Source organism: Mustela nigripes, chromosome 7 (genome assembly GCF_022355385.1).
Source record: "Mustela nigripes isolate SB6536 chromosome 7, MUSNIG.SB6536, whole genome shotgun sequence".
Lineage (NCBI taxonomy): Eukaryota > Metazoa > Chordata > Mammalia > Carnivora > Mustelidae > Mustela > Mustela nigripes.
Window position 1 is genome coordinate 54,329,084 of NC_081563.1, and position 16,130 is coordinate 54,345,213.

At 42.3% G+C, this 16,130-nt stretch overlaps 1 protein-coding gene across 1 annotated transcript; it reads left to right on the forward strand.

The window, feature by feature from the left end:
* Positions 1-9,647: 9,647 nt before the first annotated feature.
* On the forward strand, positions 9,648-15,916 carry BMP10 (bone morphogenetic protein 10). The gene is made up of 2 exons (XM_059407779.1): positions 9,648-10,020; positions 14,547-15,916. Exons 1-2 carry the CDS (start codon positions 9,687-9,689, stop codon positions 15,485-15,487), a joined length of 1,275 nt encoding a protein of 424 aa, XP_059263762.1. The 5' UTR covers positions 9,648-9,686; the 3' UTR covers positions 15,488-15,916.
* The last annotated feature ends 214 nt before the right edge of the window (positions 15,917-16,130 follow it).

Here is a 16,130-nt window from a genome sequence, read left to right on the forward strand (position 1 = left end):
CATGCGAACAACCGTATCAATGGCTTTGGTCTCCTGGCCTTCCACACTAAGTAAATTGTACCAGAACATGCTTCACTGAAGGTACTTATCTAAAATTCACTTTGTCATTTTTCCAGTCATATATTCACATTGCTTTGTAAAGATCGTTTAAACAGAATTGCTGTCTTATGACATCATGTGATTAGATTGGAACTTGACTCTGTAACCTGACCTTTTTCCTTTGAAGGGAAATAATGAAAAGACATTTCTTGGTGGGGGTGGGTAATGAAGCCTATTAAGGCAGAAGTGACCATCTCCCTTCATTTAGAAACCAGAAGTTTGATTCCATAAATAGATTTGCTGTTCCAACATTACCTAAGTCCAAAATTTATCCGTGGCTTCAAGTTACTTTTATTCTTTGTTGTATGCATGACATTTAATGAAGATGGGTCACATGCAGACTGTGATTTTACAAGGAAATGCACGATGCCCAGCAACGGTGCTGTCACAACACACTTAGGCTATCACTCTGATACGGAAGACCTTCTCCAAGAAGCTCTTCTGGCATGCAACCTTCTGAACTTGTGAAGTGAAAGTATTCAGAAGAGTGCCTGCCCATTGATAAGGAGGTCTCAGTGATTTCTTTCCCCTTCCTCCTCTCTTCCTGCAGAGATCTGGGGCCAGCTATGCTGACCTCTGGTGTTCCTTCCCACTTTCAGAGGCAACGATTCTCAGTTCTAGGATTTGCCTTGGTGGCTCATGAAACTGGGGAGCAAGGGGTTACTTTGATAACATTCCTTATGGTCATATATTCTCAGACTAGGACACTGATATTCACAAACTGATTTGGTGGAAATGGCTCTTTTTAAACAAAACCATGTTTATTTGTTTTTTTCCTTCCAGGTATCCATCATCTTACTTACACTGGTCACTTTCCAAGTTCAATATCATGGGCGTGTTTGCCCTAACCTTGTAGCCCTCCAGGGAAGTTCCTGGTGGTGATCTCAAAGAAGGAATGTGTGTGCAAAATATATGTACACTGAATTCTACAGAAAAGGTGACTATACTTTCTTAGTGAAAAAAAGAAAGGGGACTCATATTTTGCTTGTCCTGGGTATACAGGACAGAACAGAAACATTGGAAACTAGAACCGTCTCGGAAACCTAAAAACCTTAAAGTATGCATTCCGCCTGCAGGTAAACCACATTAAGAGCTAGCACAGAGAAGTCCAGCACTCCCCACCTGATTAACTATGCAGTCAAGGTTTTATATCATGCCCTATTCACCTTCTCACAGCCCAACCATATGGACCATGAGCCTGTTTGGACAAATCAGAGGAAACAGGGAGTTTAAATCCAAGTTCCTCCCATCTCTACTCTCTATGACCTTAGGGGGGTTCATTTAATCGTTTGGACCTCAGTTTCTTCTGTGGAATGGGGAAAGGAATTCCACTCATAACAAAATGAGTCTCGGATCATGGGGGCAAATGGCTGACACACAGTGGGACGTCGTGTAGGACCTTGGAGTTACTCCTCTCTCCTGTTCCCCATTATCATGTTTGGAAAGCCTGGGAGACATGCTTTTTATGGCTCTTCATGGAGCTGGAGTCTAAACAACCAGAAACCTACTAGTTTCCTACCCCGAAATAATTATACTTACTCGTGTCTCTTTAGTTTTCCTCTAAGCTGCTTTCCAGATCTGAGTGTCCTGTGAGGCGTGAATGGCAGCTTATCTTGCTGAGAGTGTGTGGAATAAACCCTTAGCAGCCTCTGGTGTTAAAGGGCTTGACTTATCTCAGTGCGGTGGCAGAGAGCCCTGGCTGAGTTTACGTCTTTGTCTTTGCACTCTGGATGGTTGCTTAGCACAGCTGTCAAACACCTTGAGTGATCCCAAGAGCACGCTGATGGACAGTCTATGCCACTCCTAAGATCTCCTAGGTCAGTGACATTTTCATTTTCAGCCTTTACTACTTAAGGAGCACATGCCAAAAGAGATTTTGTTAGCTTCAGAGAACTATGAAAATGTTACTTAAGATACAGATAATGTAATCTTTGGTAACATGCAAAAGCTTGTCTCTCTCCATGAATAAATGTGTTTCTGAAAGGCAAAAAAAAAACAAAAACTCCATTTAAAATGTAATTGGGGAACTCATTATTCTAAGAAATTCTTGGTGAAGTTTTTTTTTAGCTGATAATCATAATAGTATTTTGTCTCTGAGTTTTGATGGATCATATTAATTTATATGCTTCTTCTAAATGTGAGGCTGTCTTTTCTTCTTTTTATGAAGAAAGGGAGATAAGATAACCATTTATCTTCTTGTTATTTTCAAGAGTTGGAGCTCGTAGATGAGGTACTAGTTCTTTGGAAGAGAAGCACCCTTCTCCCAGAACTTCTCCCCAGGGCCTCTAGAGCACCAACACAAAGGTTCAAAATTGTTCTTACATAGTAAGGCCTTAATCTATCTGGATTTTATTTTTGCATAAAGAGTGAAATAGGCAATCGATATTTCCAATAAATTATCCCAGCACCATTTATCAAATCACTGACATTTTCCCCACTAACCTGCAAAATGCCAGCCATTATATGTTATTTTTTCGTATTTGTGAGTTTCTTCCAGGCTCTTCTCTGTTTTGATCTATTTCTATAACAACACAACATCATCTTGATTATCGCTGATTTTTAATGGGTTTTAATATTTGGTAAGAAAAGTCTCTCATCCAATTCTCCGAGAGTATGTTAGATATTCTTAGCTCTTTGTGCCTACATTTAAATTTTAGGGCTATCTTTTCAAGTTCTATTAAAAGTCCTGTTAGGATTGTGACTGAAATTTTATTGATGCCGTGTATTGATTTAGGGAATATTGACATCTTTATTATGTTGTCTTCTTATTCATGAACTTGGAGTGTTGCCACATTTATTTAAGTCTCCTTTCCTGTCCTCAATAACATTTTTGCTCCTGGGTATCATGATTTACATGGGTTCAATCATTCATTATGTCCTTGTGGGAGCCAACACAATATTTTAAACCAGTGCTTGCTTCCCAAATCAAACTATGCCTTTTGTCCAGAAGACGATCTTATGCTCTGTTGCAGATGCCAGGAGTGAATGAGGAGAGCAAGGGAAGAGGGAGTTCATCAGCCACAAACAGAGTCCTTGAAGTCAGCCAACACAAGTTGGTAATGATGTGGAATGACAGAACTCCTTCTGTGAGAAAAAGAAGGGAAACTCATTTGGGAGAAAATGTTGTCAATAAGATTATTTGTGGTAGCACAGTATTGAATGGGGAAAGAAGAAACAATCCAAGTGTCTATCAACAGTGTGATGGACAAATAAAATCTTTATATATTTAAAAAACCTATAACTATGCAGTAGGGGAAATCAATGAACCATGGCCATGTGCATTGACCTATGTGCATCAAAAAAATCCTATTGTATGCAAAAATCAAGTCACACAAGAGAACTTATAGTGTGGTTCAATTTATCTATAAAGCTAAAATAAGGCAAAACTAAACTTTGTATTTTTAGAGATTTGTTCATATGTAGTAAATCATAAACACGTGACAAATCGATTAGCAGAAAATTCAGTCTAGTAATTACATCCACTGAGGAGAAGGAAATGAGTTGGGAAGGGTTTTGCTGTAGGTCTTTTGTTATTTTTTTTAAGAAGATTATTTATTTATTTGAGGGAGAGAGAACATGAGAGAGGTCAGTAGGAGAAGCGGACTCCCTGACAAGCAGGGAACCCGATGTGGGACTTGATCTTGGGACTCCAGGATCATGACCTGAGCTGAAGGCAGTCACCTAACCAACTGTTGTTATGTTTTGTTTTTCACGATTTTACCCATTTATTTGAGAGAGAGAGAGAGAGCACAGGCAGGGGGATGGTCAAAGGGAGAGAGAGAAGCAGGCTCCCCGCTAAGCAGGGAACCCGATGTGGGGCTCGATCTCAGGCTCCTGGAATCATGACCTGAGCCAAAGGCAGACGTTTAACCGAGCCATGCGGGTGCCCCTCACTATAGGTTTTAAATGTAGTAACTGGCCTTTTCCACTCTAAACTGGGTGGTGGATACACGGTTACTTCAGTTTTATTATTTTCTTCACACTTTTTATATACTTTATGTAAACACATTGTGTGTATGGAAATAAGGTTTTGGAACGATAAATTCATTTTTTGTGAAGTTTTAGGTGAGTGGTCTATTATGGTATAAAAACTCATCTAGATACATAGAGTGGGTCTCAAGAAAATGCAGGCCTACTTTAGTAATGGATATTTATTTTAAATGGCATTTGTGCTTTTATGACATTAAGTAATCTAAGGAAGAGAATATTTGAATATTTGCTGTGATTTATTCCTTCAGTGACTATGTGTTAACCACTACATGCCAAGTAAAGATCTAGTCACTTACAATACATGGGTGAACAAAACGAGGTTCCTTGATATCGTGGCACACGTGGTCTTGCCAAGCAATAAGGAGTAAGTGTCAGAGAAAGACAGAAAACCATGTGCAAACTATATTAATCAATTACGTCTTGTATTGGGAGTGATAAGAACAGCCAGAGCAGGTAAGTAGGCTTACGAGAGCTGAGCAGGCTGTCATCTTGAATAGGGCATTCAGGGCAGCCTTCAAGGAGGAGGTTACTTCTGAGCAGAGACTTGATTGAAGTGGGTGACAGTGACCATGTGGGGGGAGGGCAAAGTTTGTTTCAGGCAGAGGAGCAGCCGAGGCAAAGGCCCTAAAGCAAGAACACGCATGGAGTGTTTAAACAATGCCAGAGAGGCCCCTGGGCTGGAGGGGAGTTAGCAGGGCATTGACCGCAGAGAGGTAACGGAGGGCCATGAGGGCTTTGGTTAGATGTTGCCTTTTTCTCTGAGTGAGGAGAGGAGTGATGATACAATGTCGTATCAGGACCTAGGTGCCACGTTGAGAATAAACCGCTAGAAGGTGAGGACAGAAGCAGTTAGTAGCCCGTTACCGCAACCCAGGCAAGAGGTGATGTGGCGCAGACTTGTCAGTTTCCACGTACCTCCCGGGCCGGTGGTGTTCTACAGAGAATAAATGTTATTTGACCACTCCACAGGCAAGTTCTCTTTTTCAGACCCACATTTCAAGTTAGTAAATATATTCATACAGTAATGGTTGTGAAAACTTGGTGGAAATATGAAAAACCTGTAAGATGGCATGGTCAGTGACAGAAAGAAAAAGGCAAAGTTGTGTAACTATCTAGTAGGGCTGTTAAAAAGAAAAATCCTGGGTGCCTGGGTGGCTCAGTTGGTTACGTGTCTGGTTTTGGCTCGGGTCATGATCTCAGGGTCCTGGGATTGAGCCCTGCATTGGGCTCCCTGCTCAGCAGGAAGCCTGCTTCTCCCTCTCCCTCTGTTGCTTCCCCTGCTTGTGCTCTCTTTCTCTCTTTCAAATAAATGAAACCTTAAAAAAAGATTCATGACCTCCTTATTGGTTCAGCACCTGCTTATCCATAGACCTCATCTTCTTTGTGACTCTCCCCCTCACTTGACTTTAATAACCTCTGCCTGCAATGCTCTTCCTTTGGGGGCCTGCATGGCTGGCACCTTCACCTGCACCTGGGAGGCCCACCCTAGCCTTGACAGTGAAATAGCAACCCCTTGCCCATGGCATTCCTTATCCTCTTACTTTGGTTTGCCTTTTCTGCTATATTTATCACCACTCAACAGACGCTTTATTTGTATATTTGTTTATTCTCTCTCTTGTCCCAGTTGGAAAGTCAACTCTACAAGGTCATAGATTTGGTCCCTTTTCTTCAGGTTTTGTTTTTGCACAGTTCCTGGCACATAGTAGGTGCGCACAAGAACTCTCAAAGGAAAGACAAAGGCCTGAAGTCTTTTATCGCTTGCCTAATTATTGATGAGAATTCACACGAGAGGCCTTATTGGCGAATGAAAGGCCCATGTGGAAAGTTACAGAAAGAAAGAGGTAAGGAACTATTTGAATCACAGATGTAGGAGGACCTGAGTTGAGGAGATGGCAACAAGTGTGTGGCTGTGAGAGAACCACTTGGCAGACTGATAAGCCTCAGGCCAGTAGCAACCTAAATGTTGTGGGGTCAGAAGAGGCAAGGGAACACTTTCCCCGACTGAAAATGTAGACTCTGAGATCTGGTTTGATGAGAAATGCCACTGTCGGTCGAGGCAGTTTCCAATTCTAGAGGAGGCGCTGGGGCAGATGATATCAGAGGAGAAGGGCAGGAACTCTCTGAGCCATCAGAGGGGCAGAGGCAGCCCAAATGGTGCCTAGGTCTGAGTACGGTGGGCAAGACCTGGGCTGGAGAACGAGAGGACAGCCAGCAAACAGATTCTAGTAACAGGCAAGGGAATAATCAGTGCAGGTTGTGTATCCTCATGCTGAGTTAGCAAATGCTAACAGCATGTAGCTTGCAGAGCTCTGGCTTAGGAAATTTGGGTGATACTCGCATTCACCTGTTATACATTATATGATAGTAATGTGCTGGCTAAAATAATGAAATATTCCCATATAGGTGGAGGTCAAAGCCCCTCTGCCAGCATCCCACCCCAATCTCCCCCAGATCTAGAGCTCAGTAAGTGAAACTTGGGGTCTCTGGGATATCGCTCTGGTACTCTAACTTGTAATCTGTTTTGATTGGCTGGGACCTCCTGTATAGCTTACTAAATATTTTTATTATCATGCCTGGTTTGAGAAGGATTACCTCAAAGTCCTGAAAATTCCTGAGCTAGTAGCAAGAGTGGCGCCATGTTTCTGGAGTGGGGTCCAAGGTGCAAGCATTTCCAAAACCCTGGAGTCATGTTCAAAGACCTCCTAACTTCACTGACCGGTGGTGGGTCAGGAGAATTTTGTTGATTATCCTTATTCGGGATCTGTTCGGTCCTAACGGGCACAGCAGAGTTCCAATGGATCCAACCTTCCCTGATCACAGATCGCTTGGAGAATCTAATGGAGTTCAGTCAGATCCTTTAGGTGTGTCCAGCTACTAGAACTAGTTTTAAAAGTTGGCCCCAAACTTGGTAAAGAAGAGACTTTGGAGCATTTTGCAGTAGGATTGACAAAGCATGATATATAGTTAATATTTCGCTTTCCACCCGTGGGTGTTTGCTTAAAATATCTAGATGTGCTTTTCATCTTTGGTTTGGCAAAATTGTCATCTTCTGTCTACTCTAAATGAATTACAACACCTTCCGAATGAGCAGAATTCAAAATAAATAATCAGGGCAGAGTAATAGAATCGATTGTATCCAGAATATCAAGATTGAGGAAAGAATGTGAAAATATTTGGATCTTTTAAAGTCAGATGAGAGCCATTGGGAGAAACTTCTAGGTAAAGTCATGGGGATAGAGACTCTGCAGCTAAAATGCAAGGCATCCCAGGCCTAGAAGAGGCTGGAAGCTTATGCCCCTTTCCTCCATGCATGAAGCCTAATCCCCTTCCTCCCCCACCCCAGCACAGGTGTGGGGCTTAAGGACCTTGAATTTCAAGAGGTCACAGGCATTAGGATGTGTTTGTAGACATTTTCCTATTTTATCTTTAAGTCTGCCCAAAATATAAACATTTATGATGCAGAAACTGGTCCAAATAGTCAACCCCAACAGTATCTCTAACACCAAGTACAGGAAATCTCAACTGCCTGTCTTTCCCCTTAGAATGCAAAGAGCTAGGACTCAGCAAGGCAGGACGTCCGTGCCTCTTCCTGATCCGTGAAGCCTGTGCGCCCGGGCTCCAAGTGCCGCCACTTACTCAGCTGTCCTGTGGCAGTTACACGCACATGCCTGCCATTCAGAGTTTTGGAGTGTGCGTTGACATCTGTGTGTGTGAAGAGAAACGGGTGCTTGTTTTGAGGCAGGACACGATACAAGGACCCTGCTGGTATGCTGTCAGGAACCTTCTGGTAAAGCCCACCCGCAGGATGGCTTGGACTCACCCACTTTTGGCTCTGCTAGGGTATAATCTATTTCCAGTCTACAACTATCTTCAATGTGGGAGCGGGAGCTTTCCCCAAGACGGAAGATGGAATCAAAATCAACAGCTACTGAACAATTGGACAATTCTAAGGAGAGACTTTTCCTCAAAACACAAGTCTTTCTAAGACAGTTCAAAAAACTCTTGTAAACTTACATTTTAGCTGGGGAAAGGATCAGAAGACAGCTCTGGAGGGCGCTTACAGGAAAAAGGATAGTGGAGGTACTGTAGCTGACCTAATTGGGGTAAATGTTGGAAAATGTAACTCAGAAACTGAGAGAGTATTCCAGTGTACCAAATACCAAGACAGAGCCTTCTGAGCACAGTACCAGGCACCTGAATTGCACAGGGAGTGCACTGAACACATAGGGGAACAGCAGTCCCACTGCCTCTGGGGGCGGTCCACAGGACCATCATGGACGCACCGAGCTGCTACCACCACTAAGTGGGGCTGGAAAGGCAGATGAACTTGATTTGTCTTTCTTAAACCAGGCAAACCGTCAATTTCACCATTGCTTCTCAGACAAAGAAACATTTTTCACCTGTCCCATAATGTGGTTTCCCAAACTTTGACTTGGAGCCACCTGGCCCATTTGATGTAGCCATTAACATGGAGTTGGCAGAGATTTTGTCATCCTCACAATCCATCGCCCCGGTGAAGGACCTGAGGTCCAGCTCCAACTGCAAATCCCTGACTCCTGACTGTGGACTCTCCAGGGAAGGGCGAGGCTGGGACTTAGCCTTTCAGCATCCCTGCCCTTGCTCCCGTCCCAGGAGCACTGGCTTGAAAGTCCGATTGTTTTTTTCCCTTTTGTAAGAGTGAGAATGCCTAGGTTCAAATCCTGACTCTGTCACTTTGAGGCTCTGTGACCTCTGGCAAGTGACTGACCCTTAGCAACCCATATGTGCAATGGGCATTGTGACGGGGTGATTATAGGGAGCACATTTGGTGATCAATGTAAAGCACTTAGTACCACGCCTGTTTATAGGAAAGCACCTAATGAATTTGAGTTGCTCTTATAATGAAACACTCACCCTATTTTTCAAAAGCCACTTAGCCAGATCAAATCTGTATGAAAAAGGCCCTTGACCACGAAGTTTATACTTCCCTGTTTCTAAAAATGTAAGGTTCTAGAAAGTTATAGAAATGCATTTATAGTTATTAACTTAGCTTGGAGGTGTTGGATATTTGGTCTTTCTTCTGAACCGTTGCTGTGAAGATGGAAGCCCCAGCACTTGAATTAATCTGTGAATTAATCTGCCACTGATGTGGATTGTGTTGATTCTCGGTATCTATTCTATGCATGTGTGAAAGCGAATCACATAAAAGTAGAATTTAGGCATTCCTGCCAAAAGGAAGTGAATTGAAAGGAAGAGAAGCAGAGCTTCTGCAAGGAGAAAATTGTCCTATCTCTTAGCCAGTGTCAGAATGTGGAAATGTTTATAAAATGCTCATTAAAAGAAAAAAGGATCGCGAGATAGAAACAAAATCTAGTGCACAAGTTTACACTAGGGAGATAAGAAAGGCTAGGCCCCTATAGGGGATTTTGTTATCCAATTACTGCAACCTGACTTTTGGGGGGAGAGGAAGAGTGGTAGGGGGGAGGGAGAGAGAGGCAAAGAGTTTCCAAACTTGTCTCCAGTGACACGAGACATTAACACGGCACAAGATAAAACTGCCACTTAGAGCCCAGGAGAGCTAAACCTTCCTGGGTTGGCCTGGGGGCTTGAGCAGAGTCATGGGTTCTCTGCAATTGCAGCTGTGCACTCTCCTCTGCCTGGTGGCTCACTCGGTTTCTGGCAGTCCCATCATGAGCCTGGAGCAGTCACCTCTGGAAGAAGATATGCCCCTCTTCGATGATGTCTTCTCAGAGCAAGATGGTATCGACTTCAACACATTGCTGCAGAGCATGAAAAATGAATTTCTCAAGACACTGAACCTATCTGACATCCCTTTGCAGGATTCAGCCAAGGTGGACCCACCCGAGTATATGTTGGAACTCTACAACAAATTTGCAACAGATCGGACCTCCATGCCATCAGCCAACATCATTAGGAGTTTCAAGAATGAAGGTAAGTTGATATTTTATTGACAAAATTTGGCTTGGATTTTTTTTTTTCAAGAGATGATAAATTCAAACAATATAGATGGGGTGAACACATCTATGTAAAGGTGTATGTACACTGATACTCAAAAACAGTGCACATTTTGGTCTATACCATTTTCATGGTCATTTCCCAAATGCTATTAAAAGATACTAAAGAATATCTTTTAATCCAAAGTCATAAACTGTCTGCCGTTTTGACATCATAATTTGGTCTTTAAAATTTTTGAATTTGAACCACAGTAATACAAGACATTAATGTCAGGTTACTTCTATACCTTTGTCTGTCATTTTCCAGATAAGTCTCTGTTTCCGTTTGTCCTTGACCAAAAAAAAAAAAAAAAAAAAAAAAAAAATCTGTCAATTTCTACTTAGAATGAAAATAGACAAGAACCAGAGTCATGACTTGTGCTTCACTCAAACTTTGAATGTGTTTCCATTTTCTCACCTTACTTAAGAAATATTCAGACAGGACAAAAACTTGTATTTTAGAGGTTCTTCCTAAAATATTGTTGTGTTTTTGTGACGTGTACATCCTTGAATCACTCTTTATAATGTCAAGGAAGTATGCACGGCCCAGTTAATGATCCAGCTTATTTCAGTGTCTTCGTGAATAGCAATGCACAAGCCTTAAATATCAGCAGAAAAACGATATTAGCCCCCGCAGTTTTATTTAGTAACTAAATGTAATAACCTAGCAAGTTAATCTTTTATTTAATATGGTGCTAGATGGCAAAAATATATATATTTTTTCTAATATGCATGCTAAAAGATGTAGTTCCAAAGAGAGTAATTCTTTAAAATTTCCATTGTCATGAACCAGATACATGATAATGACAGCCCTCATGGAAGAGGGTTTTGACTGATGTTGACCAGTTGTTCTTAAAAGCGGAAAGGTGGTAACACAGAAATAGCTTGGGATTTGGAATTTTGAGGCAAGGTTGACTTAGTAGTTGTGGATAATTAGCTTAATTTCTCTGAATCTCAGTTTTATTATCTGTAAATTGGGCATAATATATCTAAATAACACAACTAAGTGATTTCAAAGTGTTTATGAGTAAGAAAGTGCTCTATTTACTCTGAATTGCTGAACAATCATTAGCTATTACTAAGGAATTCCTTAAATTCTAGGCATTAGAGGAAATGTGGAGTGGGTATTGATCAGTCCTAAGGATAGCATTTGCCTTTAAAATTTAAGTAAGTGCCAAAATTTTAGATATTTAGTAACACATCAGAAATGTTACTCAGTAACATTTAGTAACATAATGGAAATGGCAAACTGAAATTACAGATTCCTTTTGAGGGTGAGTCTGAATTGAAAATAAATCTTCTCCTTCCATGGGAACCTTTCCTAGCACTGAGCCCTGGGTGCCTTGTTTGGAGGGTAGGTGGGAAATGTTCACACTCCCAGGGAGAAATAGAAGATTTTTAGTTCTCACTTCTCCCGTGGAGGATTTGGGTGATGCAGGGCAGGAAGTAGAGTTTACAAAGGGTCTTATTACAGGAGACCAGCAAAAGCCGGAACGGATCTGTCTGTGGACACCCCCGCTGCTCGGGGCTCTGCGGGTCTTCAGGAGGAGTGCTCAGCCCCAAGGACATGGATCCTGAGCTGGGCTGGCACTAATGACTGTTCTTGACTTTCTTTTGACTCTATGGGTCTGCACAGTGCAACTGCCTAGGAGACGAAGACCAACCCCACCTTGCCCCGCCCCTCCACCCCCAATCAAAACCAAAAAAACCCCTCCTCCCAATCTAACTAATCAGGGGAAAGCAAGTAGACTTCTAAGGTAGAAAAAACATGACTTTAATTCCTACCACTTCTAACTTCACTTTGTCATCTTGGGGAAGTCAGTCCTCTGCATTGAAGCTTGATTTCTTCTGGTGTAAGATGAACACAGTAGCAATGAATGGTCTTTATAAGAAACAAATGAAACAGTGTTTGCAAAACACTGGCATATTTAAATATGCTCAACAAACATCAGTTCCCTTGCCTAGAATGCAACACCTTCATCTACTACTTTGTATAGTTGCACATACACAGTGAACTTATTTTTTAATAGCTTTATGAAAGTATAATTGACATACAATAATCTGCAGGTATTTGAAGTATATAATTTGATAGGTTTTGGTATTTATAAACATCCACTGAAACCATTACTACAATGAACACAGTGAACACAATCATCACCACCAAAAGTCTCCTTGTGCTCCTTTGTAATTAATCTCCTCTTCCCATGACCATGAGCTTTCATTCTGCACTTTTCTCATGCATAGAGCAACCAGTCTACTCCCCCATTTTTGGTCTCATGCTCCCTGTCCAAGGAGAGGAAAGTCTCTCTATTCTTATAAGAGGGGACAACTCTCAAGTGACTTGATGTATTAAGGACCTATGCTATTCCCATAAATCAATTTGATCTTTTGTGATGTCCAGAATCATCGACTAGTCCATATGTTGAAAACATTGCCTCTGTTTAAGGTATCCCAGTAGCTCGGAGGCATTGAAGGAATTTAAGCTGGGCTCCCTGCCAGCATGGTGACTCTTTGCTTGGGGAGACCCATTCATAAAAAGAAAACTGAAATGTAAGGATGTAAATGGCAAAGCTTATAGGAGAGATATAAAAAATAAATATCAGAATCACTAAATTCTACTCCTGAAACCACTATTACACTATATGTTAACTGACTAGAATTTAAATAAAAATTTTTAAAAAGAGTAGATATTTAAGTGACCCAGAAGGCAGTGGACTTCTAGATAGGGAGGTGAAGAAGGGAAAATCCCACAAGGAGGGGTCACAACCAGAGAGGTGGAAGGGAGGGGAGAAGGCTTTCCAAGAGTCAGAAGCACAGCTCCAGAGGTGTGGTGTACAACAGGGCAAAGGAATGTTTTGGCAAATGGTGAAGATATCAGTCTACTCTAAATAGGAGGGTTTACAATTCCTTTAACCTTTCAAGAAATACAACTTGTTTGATTACAATGTTCCAGGGACTCTAGGGGATGAGTGGGAACTATGGATAGATCAAGAGGGTAAGGCCTCTTAAGAATCATGCTAGAGTGTTTAAATTCATCTCATTGACCAGTATTTCCCACTGGCAGTGTAGGAGATGATTTTAAGCGGTACCCTACAGAGAGAAAACTGTGAATCATGTAAAATTATTATACATTTTCATTAATGTGGATCAGAAAAAAATCCACATGACAACCACCTTAATCCCTTCATTTCATGAATGTTGTTGCTTAGGACAAGCCTACAAGAGACATTAAAGAGTATAAAAAATCATATAAAGCTAAAGAAAAATATTTAAGAGTACAACCTGGAGAAGGGACCCTACTAAAATAATGAATTAGGTATACAGTTGAGAAAACACTGCCAAAGATGACAGGGAACCCCTCAATTGGGTGTCCTTAGCACTCGTGTCATGGAATTTGGATGGATGACAAATGCCCCCAGGCATAGTCTTATGTTTACCAGGGGCAAGGGTGCAGAAACCCTGGGCACCTATAAATTCTTATGTAGGAAGTCAACGTGATAATATCTGGAGATGCATGTCTGAGACTAAAGGACCTTATTTCATAAACATTCTGAGTGATTCTTATGTGCTGAACTCCATGCCAGTTGCTAAGGGTACAAGACTAAAACAACCCATCTATCCCAAGGTTCATTTTCTCCCATTCCTCCTTGTTGAAGTCCACACACCCAAAATTCAACTGCTGTGACACCCTTGGTTTGTGGCATCTTGTCGGCCTTGTCAGACATTGGTGTCAGAGGAAGAGTCAGCAAACTCTTTCTGTAAAGGGCCAGACAGATAGCAAATATTTTGGGTTTTGTGGGCCATTTGTTGTCGCAACTCTGACACAGCAGTGCAATGGTAGCCACTGACAACATAGAAATAAATGGACCAGGTTCTGTTTCCCTGATCCTTTATTTCCAGACATAGGTGGCAGGCTCATCGTGGCCCATGGGCTATAGTTTACTAACCCCTGATCTACATGGGGGTCTTTAAGGAAGACCAGTCCTCAGCCAACCATGTGGAGAATCTTCACTCATATGAATGCAGATACGGAAAGCCATGAGCTGCTTATCCCTTAAAAGCTTCCAAAAAAGAACAACCACCCCACCTCCCATTTGATGGCCTTTTACTGGCTAGGATAATTGGGGGCTTGCCTGCACAGTCTCCAGAGTCCCTCCCAGCTCTGTAGTTCTGTGGCTGATAAGTGAAACCAAAGCAAGCAAGACTGGGAGAGTTTCTCCCATTCATAAGGCAGCCGCTTTCCATCTTAGCCTTGGCAGCTTAAGTCAGTTTAGCATTCTGCCATTGACCTTTCAGTATTTTCTGTCGGAAAATGGTAACATTGTGTTTATTTTCACTGATGGTCCCCCTCGTTCCTCTGTATCAAGCTTCCCGCACAGACAGGCCCTCTTATTGCATAAATAAGCATCTATTTTTCTCTGTGACACACTACAAATCTGATTTTTGTCTTTTTTTTCCCCCCAGATCTGTTTTCCCAGCCAGCCAGTTTTAATGGACTCCGAAAATACCCTCTCCTCTTCAATGTGTCCATTCCTCACCACGAAGAGGTCATCATGGCCGAACTCAGGTTGTACACACTGGTGCAGAGAGATCGCATGATATATGATGGAGTAGACCGGAAAATTACCATTTTCGAGGTACTTGAGAGCAGAGGGGACACTGAGGGTGAAAGAAGCATGCTGGTTTTGGTGTCGGGGGAGATCTATGGCACCAACAGCGAGTGGGAGACTTTCGATGTCACCGATGCCATTAGACGTTGGCAAAAGTCAGGCTCATCCACCCACCAGCTGGAGGTCCACATCGAGAGCAGACATGATGGAAGTGAGGATGCTGGCAGAGGACAACTGGAAATAGACACCAGTGCCCAGAATAAGCATGTCCCCTTGCTTGTCGTGTTTTCCGATGACCAAAGCAGCGAGAAGGAACGGAAGGAGGAACTGAATGAAATGATCGCCCATGAGCAGCTACTGGAGCTTGACAACTTGGGCCTGGACGGTTATTCCAGTGGGCCAGGAGAAGAAGCTTTGCTGCAGATGAGGTCAAACATCATCTATGACTCCACAGCCCGCATCAGGAGGAACGCTAAAGGAAACTACTGCAAGAGGACCCCGCTCTACATTGACTTCAAGGAGATTGGCTGGGACTCTTGGATCATCGCCCCACCTGGATACGAAGCCTACGAATGCCGCGGGGTTTGCAACTACCCTCTGGCAGAGCATCTCACACCCACAAAGCATGCAATTATCCAGGCCTTGGTACACCTCAAGAATTCCCAGAAGGCTTCCAAAGCCTGCTGTGTGCCCACTAAGCTAGAGCCCATCTCTATCCTCTATTTAGACAAGGGCGTCGTCACCTACAAGTTCAAATACGAAGGCATGGCAGTGTCTGAATGCGGCTGCAGATAGAAGAGTCCCGGCTTATTTAATAACTGTAAATGTGTACATTTTGTGTTCCTATTTAATGAGATTATTTAATAAGAGTGTACAGATCATAAAGGCTTGCTGCCTTAGGGAAATGGGCAGGTCAGTTTGTTGTATCAAATGCATATTTTGCTAATACAGTCTCATGCCTTCCAATCAGTTTTTTTCTTTGGACTCACCGTTTTCTGGCAATGCCACGTCCAATAGCAAGTGGCAACCCTCCCCCCAAATTGTCCTCTATTTTTATTTGAAAACAACAAGCCCCAAGCAGAAACAGCGTGTTGGATGATAGATATTTGTGTCTGTATATGTGTACATAGGTAAACTTATAAAACTCTTTTGGTCCCATAGAGGTAGATCACACTCACACGTGTGCATGACTCAATCAAATATGTATATATTAAAAACCAGTGGTACGTTCTCAGTCAACTCTTCTCTGAGTAGGATTTATGTGAAGATAATTAGCACCAAGAATTTCACCCTCCTAGGAAGGATTGCATTTCCTACATACTATTGGATAGGTAGGTGTAGCATTTATCAGTTGAGTTTGTGCCATAGCTCAGAGCTGCAGGACCAGGAAAGGGACAATGCATGTTTGAGGGAAGGGGTTATTTGATACAGAAACCAG

What these genes read in the sequence shown, in the direction of transcription:
- BMP10 (XM_059407779.1), top strand. Translation starts at nt 9,687, where the DNA reads ATGGGTTCTCTGCAATTGCAGCTGTGCACTCTCCTCTGCCTGGTGGCT. An exon ending in TAGGAGTTTCAAGAATGAAG is followed by an intron (nt 10,021 to 14,546) that starts GTAAGTTGATAT and finishes TTTTCCCCCCAG; the next exon opens with ATCTGTTTTCCCAGCCAGCC.